General features: G+C 42.9%; 1 protein-coding gene across 7 annotated transcripts in view; it reads right to left on the reverse strand.

The window, feature by feature from the left end:
- Positions 1–1,024: 1,024 nt before the first annotated feature.
- The window catches only part of LOC101159301 (solute carrier family 12 member 7), a 66,445-nt gene continuing 48,607 nt past the window's right edge, over positions 1,025–18,862 (reverse strand). For 4 of the 7 annotated variants that reach the window (XM_020712608.2, XM_023949891.1, XM_004080903.4 and 1 more), the window contains exons 10-26: positions 16,073–16,171; positions 15,753–15,810; positions 14,840–15,014; positions 14,650–14,768; positions 14,392–14,490; positions 14,066–14,185; positions 12,645–12,749; positions 12,215–12,383; positions 11,673–11,868; positions 11,421–11,590; positions 11,186–11,317; positions 10,284–10,391; positions 9,918–10,034; positions 6,208–6,383; positions 4,675–4,689; positions 4,060–4,193; positions 1,025–3,058 (exon numbers count right to left, since the gene is read on the reverse strand). In XM_020712608.2, the coding sequence (XP_020568267.1) occupies positions 2,967–3,058; positions 4,060–4,193; positions 4,675–4,689; positions 6,208–6,383; positions 9,918–10,034; positions 10,284–10,391; positions 11,186–11,317; positions 11,421–11,590; positions 11,673–11,868; positions 12,215–12,383; positions 12,645–12,749; positions 14,066–14,185; positions 14,392–14,490; positions 14,650–14,768; positions 14,840–15,014; positions 15,753–15,810; positions 16,073–16,171 (2,084 nt within the window). In that variant the 3' untranslated portion in view covers positions 1,025–2,966. The remainder of the gene's footprint in view (positions 3,059–4,059; positions 4,194–4,674; positions 4,690–6,207; positions 6,384–9,917; positions 10,035–10,283; positions 10,392–11,185; positions 11,318–11,420; positions 11,591–11,672; positions 11,869–12,214; positions 12,384–12,644; positions 12,750–14,065; positions 14,186–14,391; positions 14,491–14,649; positions 14,769–14,839; positions 15,015–15,752; positions 15,811–16,072; positions 16,172–18,862) is intronic. The other 3 variants (XM_011488714.3, XM_011488715.3, XM_011488716.3) reach the window with 3 other exon arrangements.

An 18,862-nucleotide genomic window follows, 5' to 3' on the forward strand; every position in this document is an offset into this window, starting at 1 on the left:
TCAGTTATTTATTCATATGTACTTTTATTTTTATTTTATTTATTTATCCATTTTATCTTGTTTTATGAACCGACTCGTTCGCTGTGGCGACCCCTGATGGGAAAAGCCGAAAGAGAAACAATCTTGTTTTATGAACTTGAACCTGATTTTTAACGCATTATTTTAATTAACCTTATTTTAATGTTTTATTGTTTTTATCAATTTGTTTACTTGTTTATTCTCATTTTTATTCAATTTTATTTCCGGTGCTTCCTCAGTTGCATCCTCTCCCTCTGGGTCGGCTGCTGTTCAGCCACTGCGGCTTAAGATGGGGACCTGCATCATCTCTTAGCTGTGGTGGAGCGGTCCCCGCCTGTGATGCTGCATTTGGCTGTCTATGCGGTTGTTCACGGAGGGGGAGGTTCCAATTATTAGCTTTTCCAGCATCCTGTTGTTGTCACATTGGATCCAGCTGTCAGGAACTGGAGGAGCTAAAATGCAGCAAATTGGAGGCAGAAATGTAAACATTTAATAAACCTTAACAGGAGAAAAACCGTGGAGAAACAAAAAGCAGATAAAGCAGATGACCTGACGAGGCAGAACTGAAAACCAGACACGTCTATTCAAGATAATTCACAAAAATAAAGACCGTTGTGGATGATTAACATGAACCTGGAGTGACTGATAGAGGACAATAACATAAATATCCTCCAGTGTTTTATTGCTTTGATGTCTTCCAAGTCTATGATAAAGTTTATGAACTCATGTTTACAATCATTTGTTTACGTAAAAATTACAATTATTTGAGGATTTCAAAATTGAAAGGAGTCTAAAAATCTCAATAGTAGATGGTTGTGTTGATTTTTTCCCCCTTTTGTTTACAAAATGTGCTTATATTTTTCATAAAAGCTGTAATATCTTCCCCTTTTTGGATATTTTTAAAGAAATACAAATGAAAAACATCTCTATTTTTCACATCTGAAATTACATTCTGACTTTTGTTGTGACCACAGTTGTGAAAATGAAAAACAAACGGCCAAAAGAGTTTCTTTCAACATTTTTAATATTTATTCGGCGAGGCACAGAAGCTGTAAGCGCGCTACCTTCTTAGCGTGGGTGACTTCCTGGAAGAGCCAGATGACAGCAGAAACACAAAGATGACACACACACACACACACACATCCCTTCCGCTGGTCCTCCGACAGCTCAGCTCCTCCCATGGTCCACGTCTTCATCACCGCTGTGTGGTTGGAGCCCCTCCTCTCCAGCTGGGTTCTCTCCAGTCACCTCAAATTCCATTTCCGATCTTATTTTTGTGTGTTTGTCAAACGGAGAAACCACACTTAAAAACAACAGACATCCATCTTTAATAACTTATTTATACAGTTTTCTTAGAGTGAAACAATCTGGGTTTTCTGGTGTTTTCTCTTTGGTTTCTAAAAAAAAAGGTCAACTAAACAATGAACTTCATGTAGCATCAGAATTCCTCCCTTCATATCACTCTGTGTGTTCTTGTGTTCTTTCAGTCTTAAACGACTAATCTTCACAAAGTAACTCCGGCATCTTCCTCTCCTGCCAAACAAACATTGAAGGTAACAGAGGATCAAAAACAAAGCAGTGAACACAACAGAGAGAACTACAGTCACACGGAGAAGAGAACACAACGTACACCGTTTTCACAAACCACGCCTCGCCTTTTCCAGCGCAGAAAAACAAAACAACAACAACAACAAAAAGGAAAAACACGGCGACTTGCTTTACAGAATACTGCTCGGCTAAAGGAGAAAAAGAAACTGTGGAGGCGGGATCTCAATCCCCGCTGGGCGAGTTCAAATGCCCTTCAAACTGTGGAACTTTTTGGTTAGATTGAAAACGAGAAACTCTGTTCAGATATTTACCTAAAATGAGCTAAATGATACGTCCACAGTTTCTTTTTGTACTAACTTTGGCACTTTTTCCTCCTATGATTGTGTAGTCTGGGACTTAAGAGTCTAACATTTTTGACCTTTAATATCATAAATCAACACGAGGCATAAAAATACTAGAATTTGCGCTGAAACTGTCAGAAAGTGGTTCGGTTAACCAAACGGACCAACGGTTAAGTGCAGGAGAGCCTTTGTGCAAAGTGAACCGTGACAACAGCAGTACGGGAACAATTCACATCCTGTTACTCTACAATTCTCTGTTACATTTGGTTAAATGCCAGCGGTTCAGAGGGGAAATCGGATTTTGTATGTGCAAACCCTCCGGCTGATACGCCTGCTGTTAAACAGCTATAAGATTCAAAACATAAAAAGGGAACATAAATGCATTTGTTCCTGAACGAGCACTCGTCCTGACGGCATCAACACACACACACACACACACACACACACACACACACACACACACACACACACAAGCTCCTTTGTGGCTTTTGTCCTTCTTTTTTTAAAAACAGTGGGAGACAACTGGGAAAGTGGGCCGTCTCAGACTGTGAGCCCGCCCCTCTGCACACACCTTACGCCTCCGTCATGAAGCCACCTCTAAATCAGCTTCATTCACAGAAAACCGCCATCCTAAGGCTCCGTTTGCAGCGCCACCCCTTAAACTCATCTCAGGTGCAGAGCCCATCGCACCACACAAGAACAGAGTCCCCGCCCACAACCCACGTCCAGGTCGGGGCTGCTCAGACAGCCACCACAGCAACACACGAGGGGGGGGAGAACGATGACGGAACAGGACAGAAGGGGTTCAAAGAAAGAAATAAATAAAGTGTCTCTATGCTCTATGTTCCCTGTGGAGGGTTCTATGGCCCGGCATAGACACCCGGATGTTTTTCCACGCCGTCCGCCAGACACGAGAGGTCCCACCTTCCCAACCATCAGCCCCTTTTCCGGCGCAGTAAAAACAAAGAATCAAACAATTTGGGCCTCTGGAATGTCCGGTGAACAGTTTCCATGGCAACATGCCTGTGTGCAGGGTGGGGCACGAGTTTCTTCTTGGTTTTAAGAGTAGATGGTGATGACCTCTCGGCCGCCCCCTCGCACCAGCAGCACGCGGTTGAGGCCTTCCAGGAGGACCTCCAGGAACTCCATGTCTGAGTCAGCAGCAGTCAAGATGCAAACCTGAGCTCCGCCTTCATCACAGACCAACACAAACATTGACGCAAACAATTCATGACAGAGTTCCTTAACCCTATTTAGACCGTCTTAGTAGAGGTAAATACATTCTGTTAAACATTTAAAGGACATGCTAGTTGTTGTGACAGTTTCTCACCAGGTGGTGGCAGCATAACAAGCAGTTAACCCTGTAACACTGGAGATGTGGGCTAAATAACACGCTCTGCTCTTTAAACTACAGTAAATCTTTGACCATTAACATGATCAACGTGTTTGAGCATTTCACTGCTGTAAAGTGTTGCCTTTCAGTGCAGAGCTGATTTTCTCTGCTTCAGAATCCACTAGAATTAGGTTAATTGTGTAAAGAGTTAAAGAGTGACAGAAGTGGGAAGAGCACCAACACTGGAGCTAAAGTTCTGGTTACAGCAGTGGTTTCCAGCCTTTTTCAGGCAATAGACCCCTTTATTATTTTCACAGACTGGTTTGGTCTTTTACATGCAGTTTCCTCTTTTATTTTGAAGGCGAAGGATGTTCTTCTGTTCCTTCATTGGCTCTTTTCTGTAAAAACAAACTTTGCAAATCTGTTGGTTTTGTCAACCTTGCTAGCTCAGGGTTTTTTATTTAACAAATGGTCCAGAAAGTATCGGAGGTATTTATAAGACGTGACATTGGTCAATGATTCAGATGTGGGAGAGAATTCAGAAGTTTATCCAAATAAAACTTCCTTCATAATCAGATTACAAATAAAACAGAAAAGAGGTAGGTCGTGATTTTTTCTCCGGGGCCCTGTGCCAACGGTCCCACGTACCGGTACCGGTCTGCTGCCCAGAGGTTGGGGACCGCTCACAGCTGGGGGTCATTTCATTGTGTGGAGGTGACTTCTTGTTTGGATTTCCATGAATGGATCCCTCTTCAAAGCCTTTTCCTTTGATTGTGGGGCAGAAAGCTTTACCAGACTGTTGGACTTGGACAAGGATACAATTTTCGTCTCCTCCCCTGTTCTTTGGGGGGCCGGGCATGTTGAGCAGGACCAGATGAGCCCCCTGGGATTTGTTGACGACCACCTCGTTGAGCTTCACCGCTGTATGCATGCGGCGGACATTCGACTGGTTCCTGGTGGGGTGAGATGGTTGGACGGAGGAGAGACGGCCGACGTGAAAACAGAGTTACGAAAATAGAACTTATAGTGTAAAAACGTGTTAGCATAAAATACAGGAGGCTCGGTTAGGGGACTGAAGCGCTCTGATGGTGGAATAAAGAGGCAACAGTTAAAGACAGAGACGTGCAAACTAGATTTCAGCAGTGTTTGTAACTCTGAAAGCAGGTCCCGCCTCTTTAAATGCTGCCTCTTCGCCATCACTTCAACAACACAAAAATGTCGAACTGCCAGAAGCCACACCATAGTCAAACGATTCGGTCAGCATGCGATTTATGCACCACGCCGGCAAACGTGTTAGTAATCAGACGAGGCTTTTCATGCGGTCTGAGGCTGGACGATGCAGCAAACACAAACACCACAGAGGAGCACAGAGAAAAGCTAGAGTCACCACAGGAGCAGTACACAGAGGGCGGGGCCAAAGAGAAGGCAACTTACAGACTCTCCCACTCTCTAGAAGGAGGAAAATGGGACAAAACAACAGAAACAGGCTTAGATGCTTCTACGTCAGCTCTGCAGCTCTTCAGCACTGCGTGCTTCCCCCCATGAGCTCAGACGCTCCGAGGCCAGGTGACCCCAGCTCATCTGGATGGTGAGGTTTCATGATGGCACTTTTGGACTTTTCAACTTAAACTACCCGAACAAAAGTAAACGGCTCATTTTTCAATGTGAAAATTCTGACTTTGTGAAACAAACAGCTGAGCTTGTGGATTTACTTCATCATAAACATTTTAATAAATCTCTCTCTATAAATGAAGCAAACGAGGCAAAGAGAAAAAGAGGAGAAAAATTTGATTTTTGAAAAATCCGATTTCATAGAAAAGAGATATCATGATGTTTAGATAAAACTTGTAAATCTAAAATAAAGTAAAAACTCCCTGAAATTTAGACTGAAAAGCTTCTAGAATTAAGCCAAGGAGAGTATGGGGACATCTTGTGGCCAAGAGCTGTCATGACACCCTCTATTTGGATTGACGGTTTCAATCTGATGTTTTTTTTGTTTCGGTACTTTATTTATCCTAAATGTTGCAACATGATTTTGTCTGACTAAATAGAAGCAAATTATAGATTAGTCACAATAAAAATGTTGTAGCTTGCCATTTAAGTAACTTCTCAACCAAATTATGTTTCCTTAAAAAAGTGTTTCTTTAAAAAAGTGATGCAGTCTGGTGATCCACAGGAAATGTGGATTCAAAAGCAGAGCTGCCGAAAACAAAGCAGGATGGGAGACCGTTTCCACCAAGAAGAAGGAAGTAAAAAAATATGAAGACTGTAAAAGAAAAATCTAAACTGAAAAAGAGTTCCGACATCCAGAAGAAGCAAGCCGCCCTTTAGAGGCAATTAATGTAAGTTTCTACTTAGTGAGGACTCACCCGTCTGCAGTACAGATGACGTTCATGTGACTAAAGAGCAGCAGAAACATCTGCAGTCATGAATAAGATGTGAAGGAAAAAGGAAATGACAAATCCTCAGAACGTCTGTATAAAGGAGATTCAATGACGATGAAATGATGTCAGTGATGCATCTCACTTTAAGAGGAGGTACATTTGGTTAAACCAATTGTAGACGTATTAAAGCTAGAATGATCAGCTGTCAGGTTAGCATCATTTAAGTGAGTCGAATTTTACGAGGAACTTTTCTTGAACAGTGAAGATTCTTTAACTTTGAATTTGAAAGAAACAGGAATGTGGGGACACAAAATGAGGATGTTAGAGTACACGTGTGCACGTGGCCCGGCCATGCACTACTGCTAAAACACTTGAAGGTGTACACACATGCAGACATACAGCATGTTCCCCTTCATCGGATCAGAACCAGCCGCCTGGCAGCACATGCGGTGAGGCATCCTGATGCTTCACCTGCGTGAAGGTCGCTCGCCATGAACATGAAACCACACCATCCCGGCGACCCACGCCACACTCCACACTGCTCGGTCACCCGCTCCACCCGAGCCGCTGCAGGCGGACTTACGGCTTCATGTTGAAAAGGTCGCGAACGGCCACGTTGGCGTTGCACTCTCGATTACGGTTTCGCTCAGTGAAGAGTTTGTCTTTGGTCCAGGTCATGTGCACGCGCTCGGGCCCGGCCTCGGCTTTGTCGTTCGCTGCGGCGTGGGAGGCCATGTTCCTGTCGTGGATGAGCTGGGCCTGATGGGAAGAGGACAGAGTCACCTGTGAGTGGTAGTGGGGGGTCTAATCAAAGAAAGGTGAAAGAAAAAAAAACACTATAAGGGGCTGTGGCTTTCACACGTGCACAGACAGCAAACACAGGGGCTGAGATGTGGATGAGGGGAAGTGGAATCTCTGCAGACACTTTAAGAAAAGTCTCTCACATGACATGCATTCAGATGACACCATCATCTAGAAACAAAAGACGACAAACTAAGAGATTTAAATCCAACTAGTCTTACATGATACCAAATCAGTTTATAAGACTCCCTCCAATGAAAATGGTGTTTTTGATCTTTTAACATGTTTTTGTGGCATTTTTTTTGATGGACTAGATGGATAGAGGAAAAAAATAAAGAAAATTAAGCTCAACGTTAAGGATTTCTTTATTCAAATCAGGAGCAGATGAAAAAGTGCAGTTGGATTAGAAAAGGGGGCGGGGTTGCTCCCCACCATCATTCCTGCTCACAACTCAGAGGTGAATTTTGAATGATCTCCTGCCGCTCTGCAGAAACTATGTCCTCCAAAACGACACAGGTTAATTGATTTCAGCTAAAATCGGCATCATCATAATTAAAAAACCACTGAGAACGCTTTTGCAATAGATCAAAAGATGTAAATTCAAATTTACATTTTGTGCAACTTTTGATTAGAAAAGAGGCTTTACTGTATAATTTGACATGAGAGTTTATTTTTAAAAAGTGCCACTTGTGTTTTGTGTCAAATGACATAAATAACTCCGTAGACTCTGAATGACTAGAACAAGCTGAGCTGCGGTCAAACGCCTGCAGGTCCAGAGATGACTCAGCCCCCCCGCCCTTATCTTTCCATCAGATCTCCTGTGCTTCTTTAAAACCAGACTTGTTAGAAGCCTTTTTAAAGAAGCATCCTGAATATGTCTCAGATCAGATTCATTGAGAGGAAAGAAACAGCACAGATGTTGGGGAAGGACTGGAGTTCATCAGGTCTAACAACAAGCAGAGGAGAGCTTCATATTCTGGCTGCAGAGCTTCAGAATAACAATGGAGGTTTTGAACTGCCTTTAACACAACACTGACCCTGGTAATGCATGACTCACAACAGGGGGCACACTATTGACCTCATCAGTCATGGTTTACTACCAGTGTGCCCACTGTTGTGGACCTGCCTGTATCTGACCATTACTGTCTGCTTACATCACTGGTTTTAAAAAACAAGAGACCTCTGTGAGAACGGTGAAGAAACGCTCCTTGACTCCTGAAGTGGTTGAAACGTTTATTACATCTGTTCGCTCCTACTCTCCACCTGTCTTCCCGGCCCCCCTGTGATCTACTTGTTGAACGTTTTAACAGTAAATTAAAATCCAGTCTCGACTCAGTTGCTCCAAAAAAATCTAAAAAGATAAGAACCAAAGCCACGCCCCCCTTGGAGAACTGAGGAAATTAAAAAATTGAAGAGACGTTGTAGATCTGCTGAAAGACTTTGGAGAAAACACAAACTTGAAATAAACTATGACTATACCAGAACCAACTAAAACTATATAATCAAACAGTAAAATAGACCAGAAATTCATACTTTGCAAACATCATCTCTGAAAATAAAAATAACCCCAGGCTCCTCTAGCTGGTTTAACCCTTGTGCTATCCTAGGCACTTTACCATTGGGAGTTGGGTCATCTAGACCCACTAGACAGTGCTCTGAACCTTTTTTCTTCAATGATTTGAGATCTTCACTGGTGTCCATGGATTACATGAAATCTTTCCACCTTTATCCACCTTTGTCATGGTAGGGAGAACACGTCAATGTAAGGGTGGGGTCATCTAAGATAGCACAAGGGTTAAATGTCTTAACGGTCTTGCGCCTTCTTATTTATCAGATCTTTTAGTAAAGTATGAACCCTCGCGAATCCTGAAAATCCTCTGGCACTGGTCTGTTAACCATTCCGTATGTAAAAACTAAAACCTATGGAGAGGTTGCGTTTCAGCACTATGGCCCCCGTTTATGGAACAGTCTGCCAGAGGACCTGAGAGCCGCAGAGAGCATTAATGCTTTTAAAAAAAGGCTAAAGATTCACCTGTTTAACCTGGCTTTTAGCTAATTATTTACTACCACTATTAATGTATTTATTTGGTTATTTATTTGTTTATTTTTATTTATCCATTTTATCTTGTTTTATGAACTTACACTAGATTTTAATGTGTTATTTTAATTTATCTTATTTCAATGTTTTATTGTTTATTGCTTTTATCAATATGTTTACTGTTTCATTGTCTTTTTTTATTTTTTATTCATTTATTTTTTCCGGTGCTTCCTCAGTTGGGACCTCTCCCTCTGGGTCGGATGCTGTTCAGCCTCTGCGGCTCTGGATGGGGACCTGCATCACCTCTTTGCTGTGGTGGAGCGGTCCGCGCCTGTGATGCTGCATTTGGCTGGTCATGAAGCTGTTCACAGAGAGGGAGGTTCCAAATATCAGCGTTTTTGTGCTCAGCCTATTTCTTATTTCTCAATTCTCATTGTCTTTCCCCATCAATTAGGGGGTGGGATATGTGTAAGAAGTGGGGGGTTGTGTAGGTGTGGGGAGGGGGGCCCTATTTTTATTTTTATATATTTTTTTATGCTTGTTTATTTTAATCTTCATGCTTGTTTTGATATTATTTATTTTGTTTTGCTTTAATGTGAAGCACTTTGTGTTATTCTTTCATATGAAAAGTGCTTTATAGATAAAGTTTGATTGAGTCATCATAACAGCAGAGGAAACATGTACTGAATTATCTTTTATGCACACTGGAAACAGACGGCGTTTGTCGGGAAAGGTGAGGTGGGGTTGGAGGTGATGACATGGCGGAGGTGGAATGTGAAGACAGTGATGTTGAACACAGAGGAACCAGAGCGACTTAAACCTTCACCCCAATGGTTTCCAGCTAATGTGACAACACTGTCCTCTCTATGGGCTAACAGCCCGGGGTGGGGATCGGGGTGTGTGCTGGACCATTGAGGTTACAGGGGGCGGGGCCAGGGTTTCAGGCTGGGCTGGAGTTCACAAAGCAGCTCTCAATTGACTAGACAGTAGGCAGCACTACTCTGGTGCCATTCTGGAAGTTGACATGCTCAGTAACGGCTGATAGCTGGTTAAATGGTGCGACTACAGCTCCACACTGAGGCGCTCTGAGGGAAACCAGCAGGTTTGAGCTGCAAGGAGATGATCCAGAGCAGCGGAGAGGCTGTGATGAAACACCATTCATCTAACGGCGTCTTTCTGCTTTGTATGGAAGATTGAACAAACACCTGAATTCCCTGCAGCTAATCCTTAATTCAGTTGTTTATTTAGGAATCTACTTTAACAAACAGCAGGAAGATAATCTGATGTCCAGATGATGGAGTTTTGGCACGTTGGCTTTTTTAGAGTTGGGTGAGTCCAAATAACTGTCTGTCATTGGTCAGAGGTCACCTGCAGGCACAGATGGAGCTTTGTGAAGACAGCCCTGCGTTGTCTAACAGTGGGGGGGCGGCTGTGGACGGTTCAGAATCAGCTACCTCGTCTTCCTGTGTGTCCTCTGCCGTGGAGGACTGGCGGCTGAGGCTGGAGCCCTCGGTGGCGTCCTGGTTCTTCCTCCGAATGGAGCTACGCGACTCGTCAGTGATACTCTGAATCTGCGTGGGGCGGCGGGGCCCCCACCGCCAGCAGGTGAACAGGGAAAGGGGCCAGTAGTCATTTAGCTTGGCTCAGCTTATTTACGTTTGTCTGCTACTTATCACTCAGAGTGTTTACGTTGTCTCAGAGAAATGCATCTGACTTTGTCTGAGTCTGCATGCACAAATGTAAGATGGCCGTCTCACTTCTGGACCCAGAAACCAGTGAAAACAGAGAACAAGTGCAGGTGGTGCTAATGTGTGCTTCACCTCTCTTTCTCTCTCAGTCCTGGAGAGATGCATCTGCTTTAGCATCTGAGACCTCTGCTCCATCACCAGCGTCTTCTCGTAGGTGAAGGCTGAGATGTCGTTGTCGTGCTGCGGAGGAAACGCACACATGAAGGAGCCAGACATCATAGAGAAGTGACCTCCAACCTTTTTCAGGCCGCCGACCGGTTTGATGTCAGACAATATTTTCACAGACCAGTCTGAACGGGACCGAGGTTTCCGTTTAATATTTTTAAGCTTTCCGTTTCAGAAAAAACAATTTTTCCATTTAAAATGCTTCTGCAAAAAATTTTGATTAAAAAAATGTCAAAAAACATCAGAAGTTTGTTTTACAGATCATAAATGAAACAAAGTTGTTGATCCGTAAAAGTTGTTTCTGATTTGTCGCTGCGTTTTATCAGGCTGAGCGTGGAAACAACTGTCTCAATAAATCCATATTTAGAGGAAAACAGCTTTATTTTTCTTTGAAGTCAAAGGCTTTTCTTCGGTTTCTTCACCGACTCTTTTCTCCCCGAAGAGACATTCCAAATATGTTTTATTGTTGGTTTTTTATTCGCTTTTTAGCTTTAGGCCACCAACTTTGCGGTCCGAGCAGCTGCTTTAAGTCATGTGACGCATCAAAATAGACTGATGTGGTGAACAGAATACCGTATTCCCTTTTTCCAAAATAAAACAGTACCAGAAAATAAACTTAATGGAAATAATCAGAGTTAGCATATGCATTTTTTTGACCCACGGATCGGTACCGTTCTGCAGTTGGGGACCACTGTCATAGAAGACACTCTAAAAAAGTAGTTACTGAAATTCCCCAGCAGAGGGCGATGATCTTTATGATGTCATAAATCTTTGGCCCTCTTCCCAGTACATTTCCATTCAGGTCTCACCATCTCCACCACTTCCACCTCAGCATTGAGTCTCAGGTGATAGAGGAACATCTGGAGATCTTTCTTCATCTGGATGCTGTTGTCGTCCATCTGTGCTACGGTGAAGATGCGCATCTTGCACTTCCTCCAAACCTGCAGGATAACAAGTTGAAATGATTGTGGAACGGGCGAGCAGATATCTGCAGGAGAGCAGAATTATTGAGCTTTGAGGATGAACACCACCCAAACCACCCACCTTGTGCTGCCGCAGCAGGAAGGGCAGCAGCATCAACATGCCCCCATCATGGACCACCCACCACACATCGATAGTGCCCTCCCCCAGCCGTTCCTGGTTTGTTGGAAAACTGTCCACGTTCTTTGCTACGAGCAGAGCCAGGTGGGCAGCGGTGGTCTCCCTTATGGTCTCTGCAGAACCCACACCCTCAATGAGAACCACACCCGTGCAGAACTACAACCTGATTGTTGTGAACGTTCTCCTGCAGGTCACCTATGAAGTTCCTCCAGGACTGCGGGTCGTTGGATTGCTTCCAGGTTCCAGGCCAGGCCATCAGGACCGTGTTGTGCTTCATGCCCCCCAAACCTGCGGACTGGATGAGGTGGGAGACGCCATCTCTGAGGTTGGAGGAAACCACCACGTGGCAGAAACCTTTGGTGCGCTCAGCAGACATGGAGGACTTGATGTTCTGCATGAAGAAGAGAAAACAGGTGTTTAGATCCAAAAACTAAACAGAGACACAAATTATGGTTAAAAACAAACATAAAGAAAATGAAGGGTGCTACAAATCTCAAATCAATCCAAACTTTAATTTATGTTCTTCACTAGTCTAACAAATAACCCACTATTTGATATAAAAACCTACAAAACCTATAAAACTGGCCTTAACAAGTGCCCCAGTAGCTCAGCTTATTGTCTATTATTAAACCCCAACATTTACCACCAGGGGGGTATATATCATGGATTTGTTTACAAAAAAAGGGCAACTTGCTGTGCAGCCTCTTGCACACCGCAGCAGTGTCCTGCCTCTGTACCTGCTCGGCCTTCTTGGCCTCCGTCTCTTTAGTGAGGTACGTTCCCTCTAAAACGTATCCCACGATGGTCAGGCCTTTCCCCGCCTTCAGCTGCGTGGTGAGGGACAGCAGCCGGGGGTGTTTGACCGCTTGATCCGAGTCCAGGTTCAGGAGCACCAGCATCTGAGGTCTGTCGATGGTGAGGAGGCAACAGAGAGTCAATGCACTGCAAGGCTTCTGCTCAGCAGTGGTGATGAAAGCAGCTTTGACGATAGTCTGTAGCTGTCATCGCTGCTCAACAAGGCCGGATCGGACAAAAACAGGTTCCTTCAAGTATCAACTAAAGAAACACGGAACTTGACAAAAGTGTTCAGAAGTTCTGCTGGCGTTTGCTTTACACGACAGTGAAGAAACTCAGCACTACATCAGCTATTAACAGGATACTCTGTACCTCCAGTTCTTTGTGTGAGGAGGAGACTCCTCCAGCCGAATGAGGGCGTAGCGAGCAGCGTTAAGTGAGAGACCCCGGATACCATCTCCCCACTCCTTCTCTGCCCTGTTGATGGAAGACAAAGACGTTTCAATTTACTTTATCCGTTGTTCTGTGCTCCTGTCTGTTTTTAAAGATCCATTCCAATCATCTTTGATCTATTGTGAAAGTGTTCCCAGTTTGGCCAAAATAAAAAATGTCGTTTTTAACACTCACCAACTGCCAGCATTTGTTGTTTGCAGACTAAATGTTTAAACTAAATTAGCCATGTTTGTGAGCTCTTCATCAATGCTCCTCCCTACTGTGTGCACGCGAGCTAAACAAGTGCACGCGATATAAGCGTGTGGTACCCCAAATTCTCCCTTCTCTTGAAATAATGCCCCAGATAACTGGAAAATGCATATAAAGAGCTCTAATTTTCATAGTTCCTGGGGGAGGACCCCCAGACACCCTCTCAGTCCACACCTCGTGCCTTTGGCGCTCAGATGGTTGCCTCCACTTTCCTCCACAGTGGCTTCCTACTCTTGAGGCCTCTGATAAACTCTGGCTAACACGTTCAGGTGTTGGTCAGACTGACATTAGCTTATTAACAGAACTGAAAGGGTGTGTAGGCTAACAAGTCCTGACAAGCAGGTATCTCTCACTGTTTCTTCACGGCTAATTTGTTTGTTAAATGTGTTGCGTGTGCCTGGTGTACCACGTCTATGTCCAACATCATACTGCTGTCCACTATCTCCAGCATCAGAACGGTTTCTCACCCCTTTCTCAACCAAGTCAGTGGCCTAGTGGTCACGTGTCTGCCCTTAGACTGGAAGGTTGTGGGATTGAGTGGTAAAAACATCAAATGGTTCCTGAGCACCACACAGGAACCATTCAGTGAATTAACTTTGTCAGTCATGACACCCAGGTGTGTGAATTATGAGCTTCCCTACACACTTCATGGGTTTTTTAGACTGGATGTTGCTCCATCAACTTTGTCTCAATCTGTCCTACAGTGAGATTTCACGATTGCTTTACAAATAATCCCTGATCCAATCTGGGTGGGGCCCATATCTTTCCTAGTAAAATACAGAGCAAGAAATCCTGTCACTTTATAAAAAATCCTTGATTCTTTAAAAAACAGAGTGAGGCCACAAGAAAGAAACCTGCTAAGAACGAAGTAGGAGGGGCAGGACACTGTTTTAAATTGGGGGTGGAGCCTGCTTGATTGTTAGAGACGGACACAATCACACTGGAGCTTCTGGAGATAGTCACAGCTCAGGCAACTTTCTCAGTGAAACACATCCCTCTGTTTTCAAAGAGCCAGGATTTACATCAGTAACCAACATTTTTATGAGTTTGTTCTTAAAGCAGAGACTTCCAGAACCCAAAGGTCGTCATACCCTCTGTACTCTATGTATTTGTAGATGCAACCAGCGATCACCATAGCGATGATGGCATAATACCAGGAAGAGATGAACATTAGCGCAAGACACAAGCTCATTCCCAAGAAAGACAGAGTCCTGCAGAGAAGAGAGAAGAAAGATACGTAAAAATCTCAGGGAACTTCAAACCCATTTATGAAAATATTCAATAGATCAAATCAGGACTTTTTAAAGTGTTGCAATATATCTAGACATTTTTGATTATGTGGAATGACATCTTCTGATGATTTGTAAGGCTCAGACATAATACATTTATTAAAAAGTGTGCACATCGTCACACCCACCAGTGGTAGTACTTAAAACGGGGCCTCCAGTTTGGCGTTCTTAGCAGAGTTTGGACCGCACAGGCCAAGTTGACGAAGAGGTAGCACATGAGAAAAAACCTGTGGGAAGAGACAAGCCAAAGCGTACAAGTCACTCATCTTCTAAATCTGCACTTTATGACTTACTGTGGGAGGTTTAAGCCACAGAAACCTTCAGGGATCACAGCATTGCGCTGATAATCTGCTTTTATAGAAAGATGAGTGCAAACAAACACTGACATGGACAGGATGGGAGCGACTGAGTCCAGCGAGGCGATGAGGATGCCGATCTCACAAATGGCGGCGGTCAGCAACAGAGCCCAGGTGGGTTCTCCGTTAGCTTTCCCGTGACCAAACACCTTAGGGACACGCTCAGAGTTAGTGGGAGCACCAAAGTGACTTTCACATCCGTTTGTATTCGTTTACCCACCTGTAAGAAAGGCACAATGCCATCTCGGGCAATAGCCTGAAGCAGGCGGGGGGCACCTGTCAGACTCTGCAGACCCGCCCCGCAGCAGGAGAAAAAGGAGCCGATCACAATAACCCAGGGGGAGGGCCAGGAGAGCGTGCCTATGACCAGGTTCCCCTTCACAGAGTCACCAAACCTGCAGTGTACAAGCAAGCATTTGACAGATGGTTATTGCCATGAAAATGATTTTCTACAAGTTGTAAAAATCTTTTTTTCTCCTCAATAAAAGAATCACCTTCATATTTTACTAAATATGCACAGCAGATAAACTAACATGTCTTAAATGTCTTCATGTACTTTCAGCATCCCATTGCTCTGAATAAATGACATCCAAACTACCATTAGAATGTCAGGATTACTCTGCTTGATCCTCTTATATCTTAACAGTAACTGGAAGATCTATAGAAGTTTGGATGAGGAAATAAATTTTGAATCCATTAAGCTGCAGATGTTGGGAAATCAAAGACTTGTGCTTTAAAAAGTCCTAATTAATGGAGTTTTTGTGTTTCCGTATGAACCTCACAGCTCTTCTAATCAGGATAAAAAGATGGAAGGTTTAAAAATCCCAGATATGTTTTATACACATTAAAAGGTTTAAACCCACACTGGTGAAGGACAGAGAAGTAAAGCATATTAGCTACAGTAAGTTTGGGTTAAAGAAACGTGCACACATCTGGAGCTGCAGTCGGCACCTGCTGCATCTGGAAAACCTTCTTAATCAGCATGAGTGACTTCACGAAGCTCAACGTCAATCATCTTCATGACAAGCTTCACCACTGTGAGAACCTAGGCTGTAGTTTCTTAAAGTGATTCACTAAAAGTCAGTTCCTTTGCACCAAAGCTGTTTAAGTGTTTGACAGAATTTGGACCTCACTTGTCTCGAAGCAGCACTCCCTCAATGCAGGCACCAAACAGGATCACACAGGATACGTCTGAAGATCTGCTCAGGACAATAATCCACAGGCGAAGCTTTAGACAGACTACAGGAATGACACATATGCTAACTGCTGGACTTTATTTGTCTTTTCCCATGGCTTAATTCCTATTCTAAGAGCCTCCACGTTAAGAATTCCTGCCTGTTCCTGCAGCTGAAGGGCTTCTAGAAGGCAAATGCATATCAGCAGAAAAACAGATAGCTCCAATATTTAAATAAAGCTTGGACAGTTTTTGCATTCATTCATAACAAAAGGACACAAATGATGGAGGTGGTGGTGATAGCCAGGATGGTACCGATGGGGATGGACCTCTGTGCATCCCTCAAGTCACCTGAGCGGTTAGAACCGGCCATGATTCCTGAAAGCAGCCAGAAAAACAAAAAATTCAGAGCAGTGATGTGTGTGACAGAACAGTGATGTGTGTAACAAAACACTGATTTGGGTGACAAAACAGTTATGTGTGTCACAAAACTGTGAAGTTTGTAACAAAAGAGAGATGTGTTTGACAAAACAGTGATGTGTGTAACAAAACAGTGATGTGTGTTACAAAACAGTGATGTGTGTAACAAAACAGTGACTTGTGTAACAAAACAGTGACGTGTGAAACAAAATATTGACGTGTGTAACAAAACAGTGACATCAGTTACAAAACAGTGACGTGTGTAACAAAACAGTGATGTGTGTAACAAAACAGTGATGTGTGTAGGAAAACTGTAAAGTGTGTAACAAAAGAGAGATGGTGTAACAAAACAGTAATGTGTGTAATAAAACATTGATGTGTGTAACAAAAGAGTGATGTGTGTGACAAAACAGTGCTTTGTGTAAAAAAAAAGGTGATGTGTGTGACAAAACAGTGATGTGTGTGACAAAACGGTGATGTGTGTGACAAAACAGTGACGTGTGTGACAAAACGGTGACGTGTGTAAAAAAACTGTGACGTATGTGACAAAACAGTGATGTGTGTAACAAAACTGTGAAGTTTGTGACAAAACAGAGACATGTGTAATAAAACATTGATGTGTGTAACAAAAGAGTGATGTGTGTGACAAAACAGTGACGTGTGTAACAAAACTGTGAAGTTTGTGACAAAACAGAGACATGTGTAATAAAACATTGATGTGTGTAACAAAAGAGTGATGTGTGTGACAAAACAGTGACGTGTGTAACAAAACAGTGATGTGTGTAACAAAACAGTGATGTGTGTAACAAAACAGTGATGTGTGTGACCAAACAGTGGTGTGTGTAACAAAACAATGATGTGTGTGACAAAACAGTGATGTGTGTAACAAAACAGTGACGTGTGTAACAAAACAGTGATGTGTGTGACAAAACAGTGACGTGTGTGACAAAACAGTGATGTGTGTGACAAAACAGTGCTTTGTGTAAAAAAAAAGGTGACTTGTGTGACAAAACAGTGATGTGTGTGACAAAACGGTGATGTGTGTGACCAAACGGAGGTGTGTGTAACAAAACAATGATGTGTGTGACAAAACAGTGATGTGTGTAACAAAACAGTGACGTGTGTAACAAAACAGTGATGTGTGTAACAAAACAGTGACGTGTGTAACAAAACAGTGATGTGTGTGACAAAACAGTGCTTTGTGTAAAAAAAAAAGGTGATGTGTGTGACAAAACAGTGATGTGTGTGACAAAACGGTGATGTGTGTGACAAAACGGTGATGTGTGTGACAAAACAGTGACGTGTGTAAATAAACTGTGACGTATGTGACAAAACAGTGACGTGTGTAACAAAACAGTGACGTGTGTGACAAAACAGTGATTTGTTTAACAAAACAGTGACGAGTGTGACAAAACAGTGACGTGTGTGACAAAACAGTGCTGTGTGAAACAAAACTGTAAAGTGTGTAACAAAAGAGAGAAGTGTGTAACAAAACAGTGATGTGTGTAATAAAACATTGATGTGTGTAACAAAACAGTGATGTGTGTGACAAAACGGTGATGTGTGTAACAAAACAATGATGTATGTGACAAAACAGTGATGTCTGTAAAAAAACAGTGATGTGTGTAACAAAACAGTGATGTGTGTAACAAAACAGTGATGTGTGTGACCAAACAGTGGTGTGTGTAACAAAACAATGATGTGTGTGACAAAACAGTGATGTGTGTAACAAAACAGTGACGTGTGTAACAAAACAGTGATGTGTGTGACAAAACAGTGACGTGTGTGACAAAACAGTGATGTGTGTGACAAAACAGTGCTTTGTGTAAAAAAAAAGGTGACTTGTGTGACAAAACAGTGATGTGTGTGACAAAACGGTGATGTGTGTGACCAAACGGAGGTGTGTGTAACAAAACAATGATGTGTGTGACAAAACAGTGATGTGTGTAACAAAACAGTGACGTGTGTAACAAAACAGTGATGTGTGTAACAAAACAGTGACGTGTGTAACAAAACAGTGATGTGTGTGACAAAACAGTGCTTTGTGTAAAAAAAAAAGGTGATGTGTGTGACAAAACGGTGATGTGTGTGACAAAACGGTGATGTGTGTGACAAAACAGTGACGTGTGTAAATAAACTGTGACGTATGTGACAAAACAGTGACGTGTGTAACAAAACTGTTAAGTGTGTGACAAAACAGAGACATGTGTGACCAAACAGTGACGTGTGTAACAAAAGAGTGATGTGTGTGACAAACCAGTGACGTGTGTAACAAAACAGTGATGTGTGTAACAAAACAGTGATGTGTGTAACAAAACAGTGATGTGTGTGACCAAACAGTGGTGTGTGTAACAAAACAATGATGTGTGTGACAAAACAGTGATGTGTGTAACAAAAAAGTGACGTGTGTAACAAAACAGTGACATGTGTGACCAAACAGTGACGTGTGTAACAAAACAGTGACGTGTGTGACAAAACAGTGATTTGTTTAACAAAACAGTGACGAGTGTGACAAAACAGTGACGTGTGTGACAAAACAGTGCTGTGTGAAACAAAACTGTAAAGTGTGTAACAAAAGAGAGAAGTGTGTAACAAAACAGTGATGTGTGTAATAAAACATTGATGTGTGTAACAAAACAGTGATGTGTG

Source organism: Oryzias latipes, chromosome 20 (genome assembly GCF_002234675.1).
Source record: "Oryzias latipes chromosome 20, ASM223467v1".
In the NCBI taxonomy this organism is placed as follows: domain Eukaryota; kingdom Metazoa; phylum Chordata; class Actinopteri; order Beloniformes; family Adrianichthyidae; genus Oryzias; species Oryzias latipes.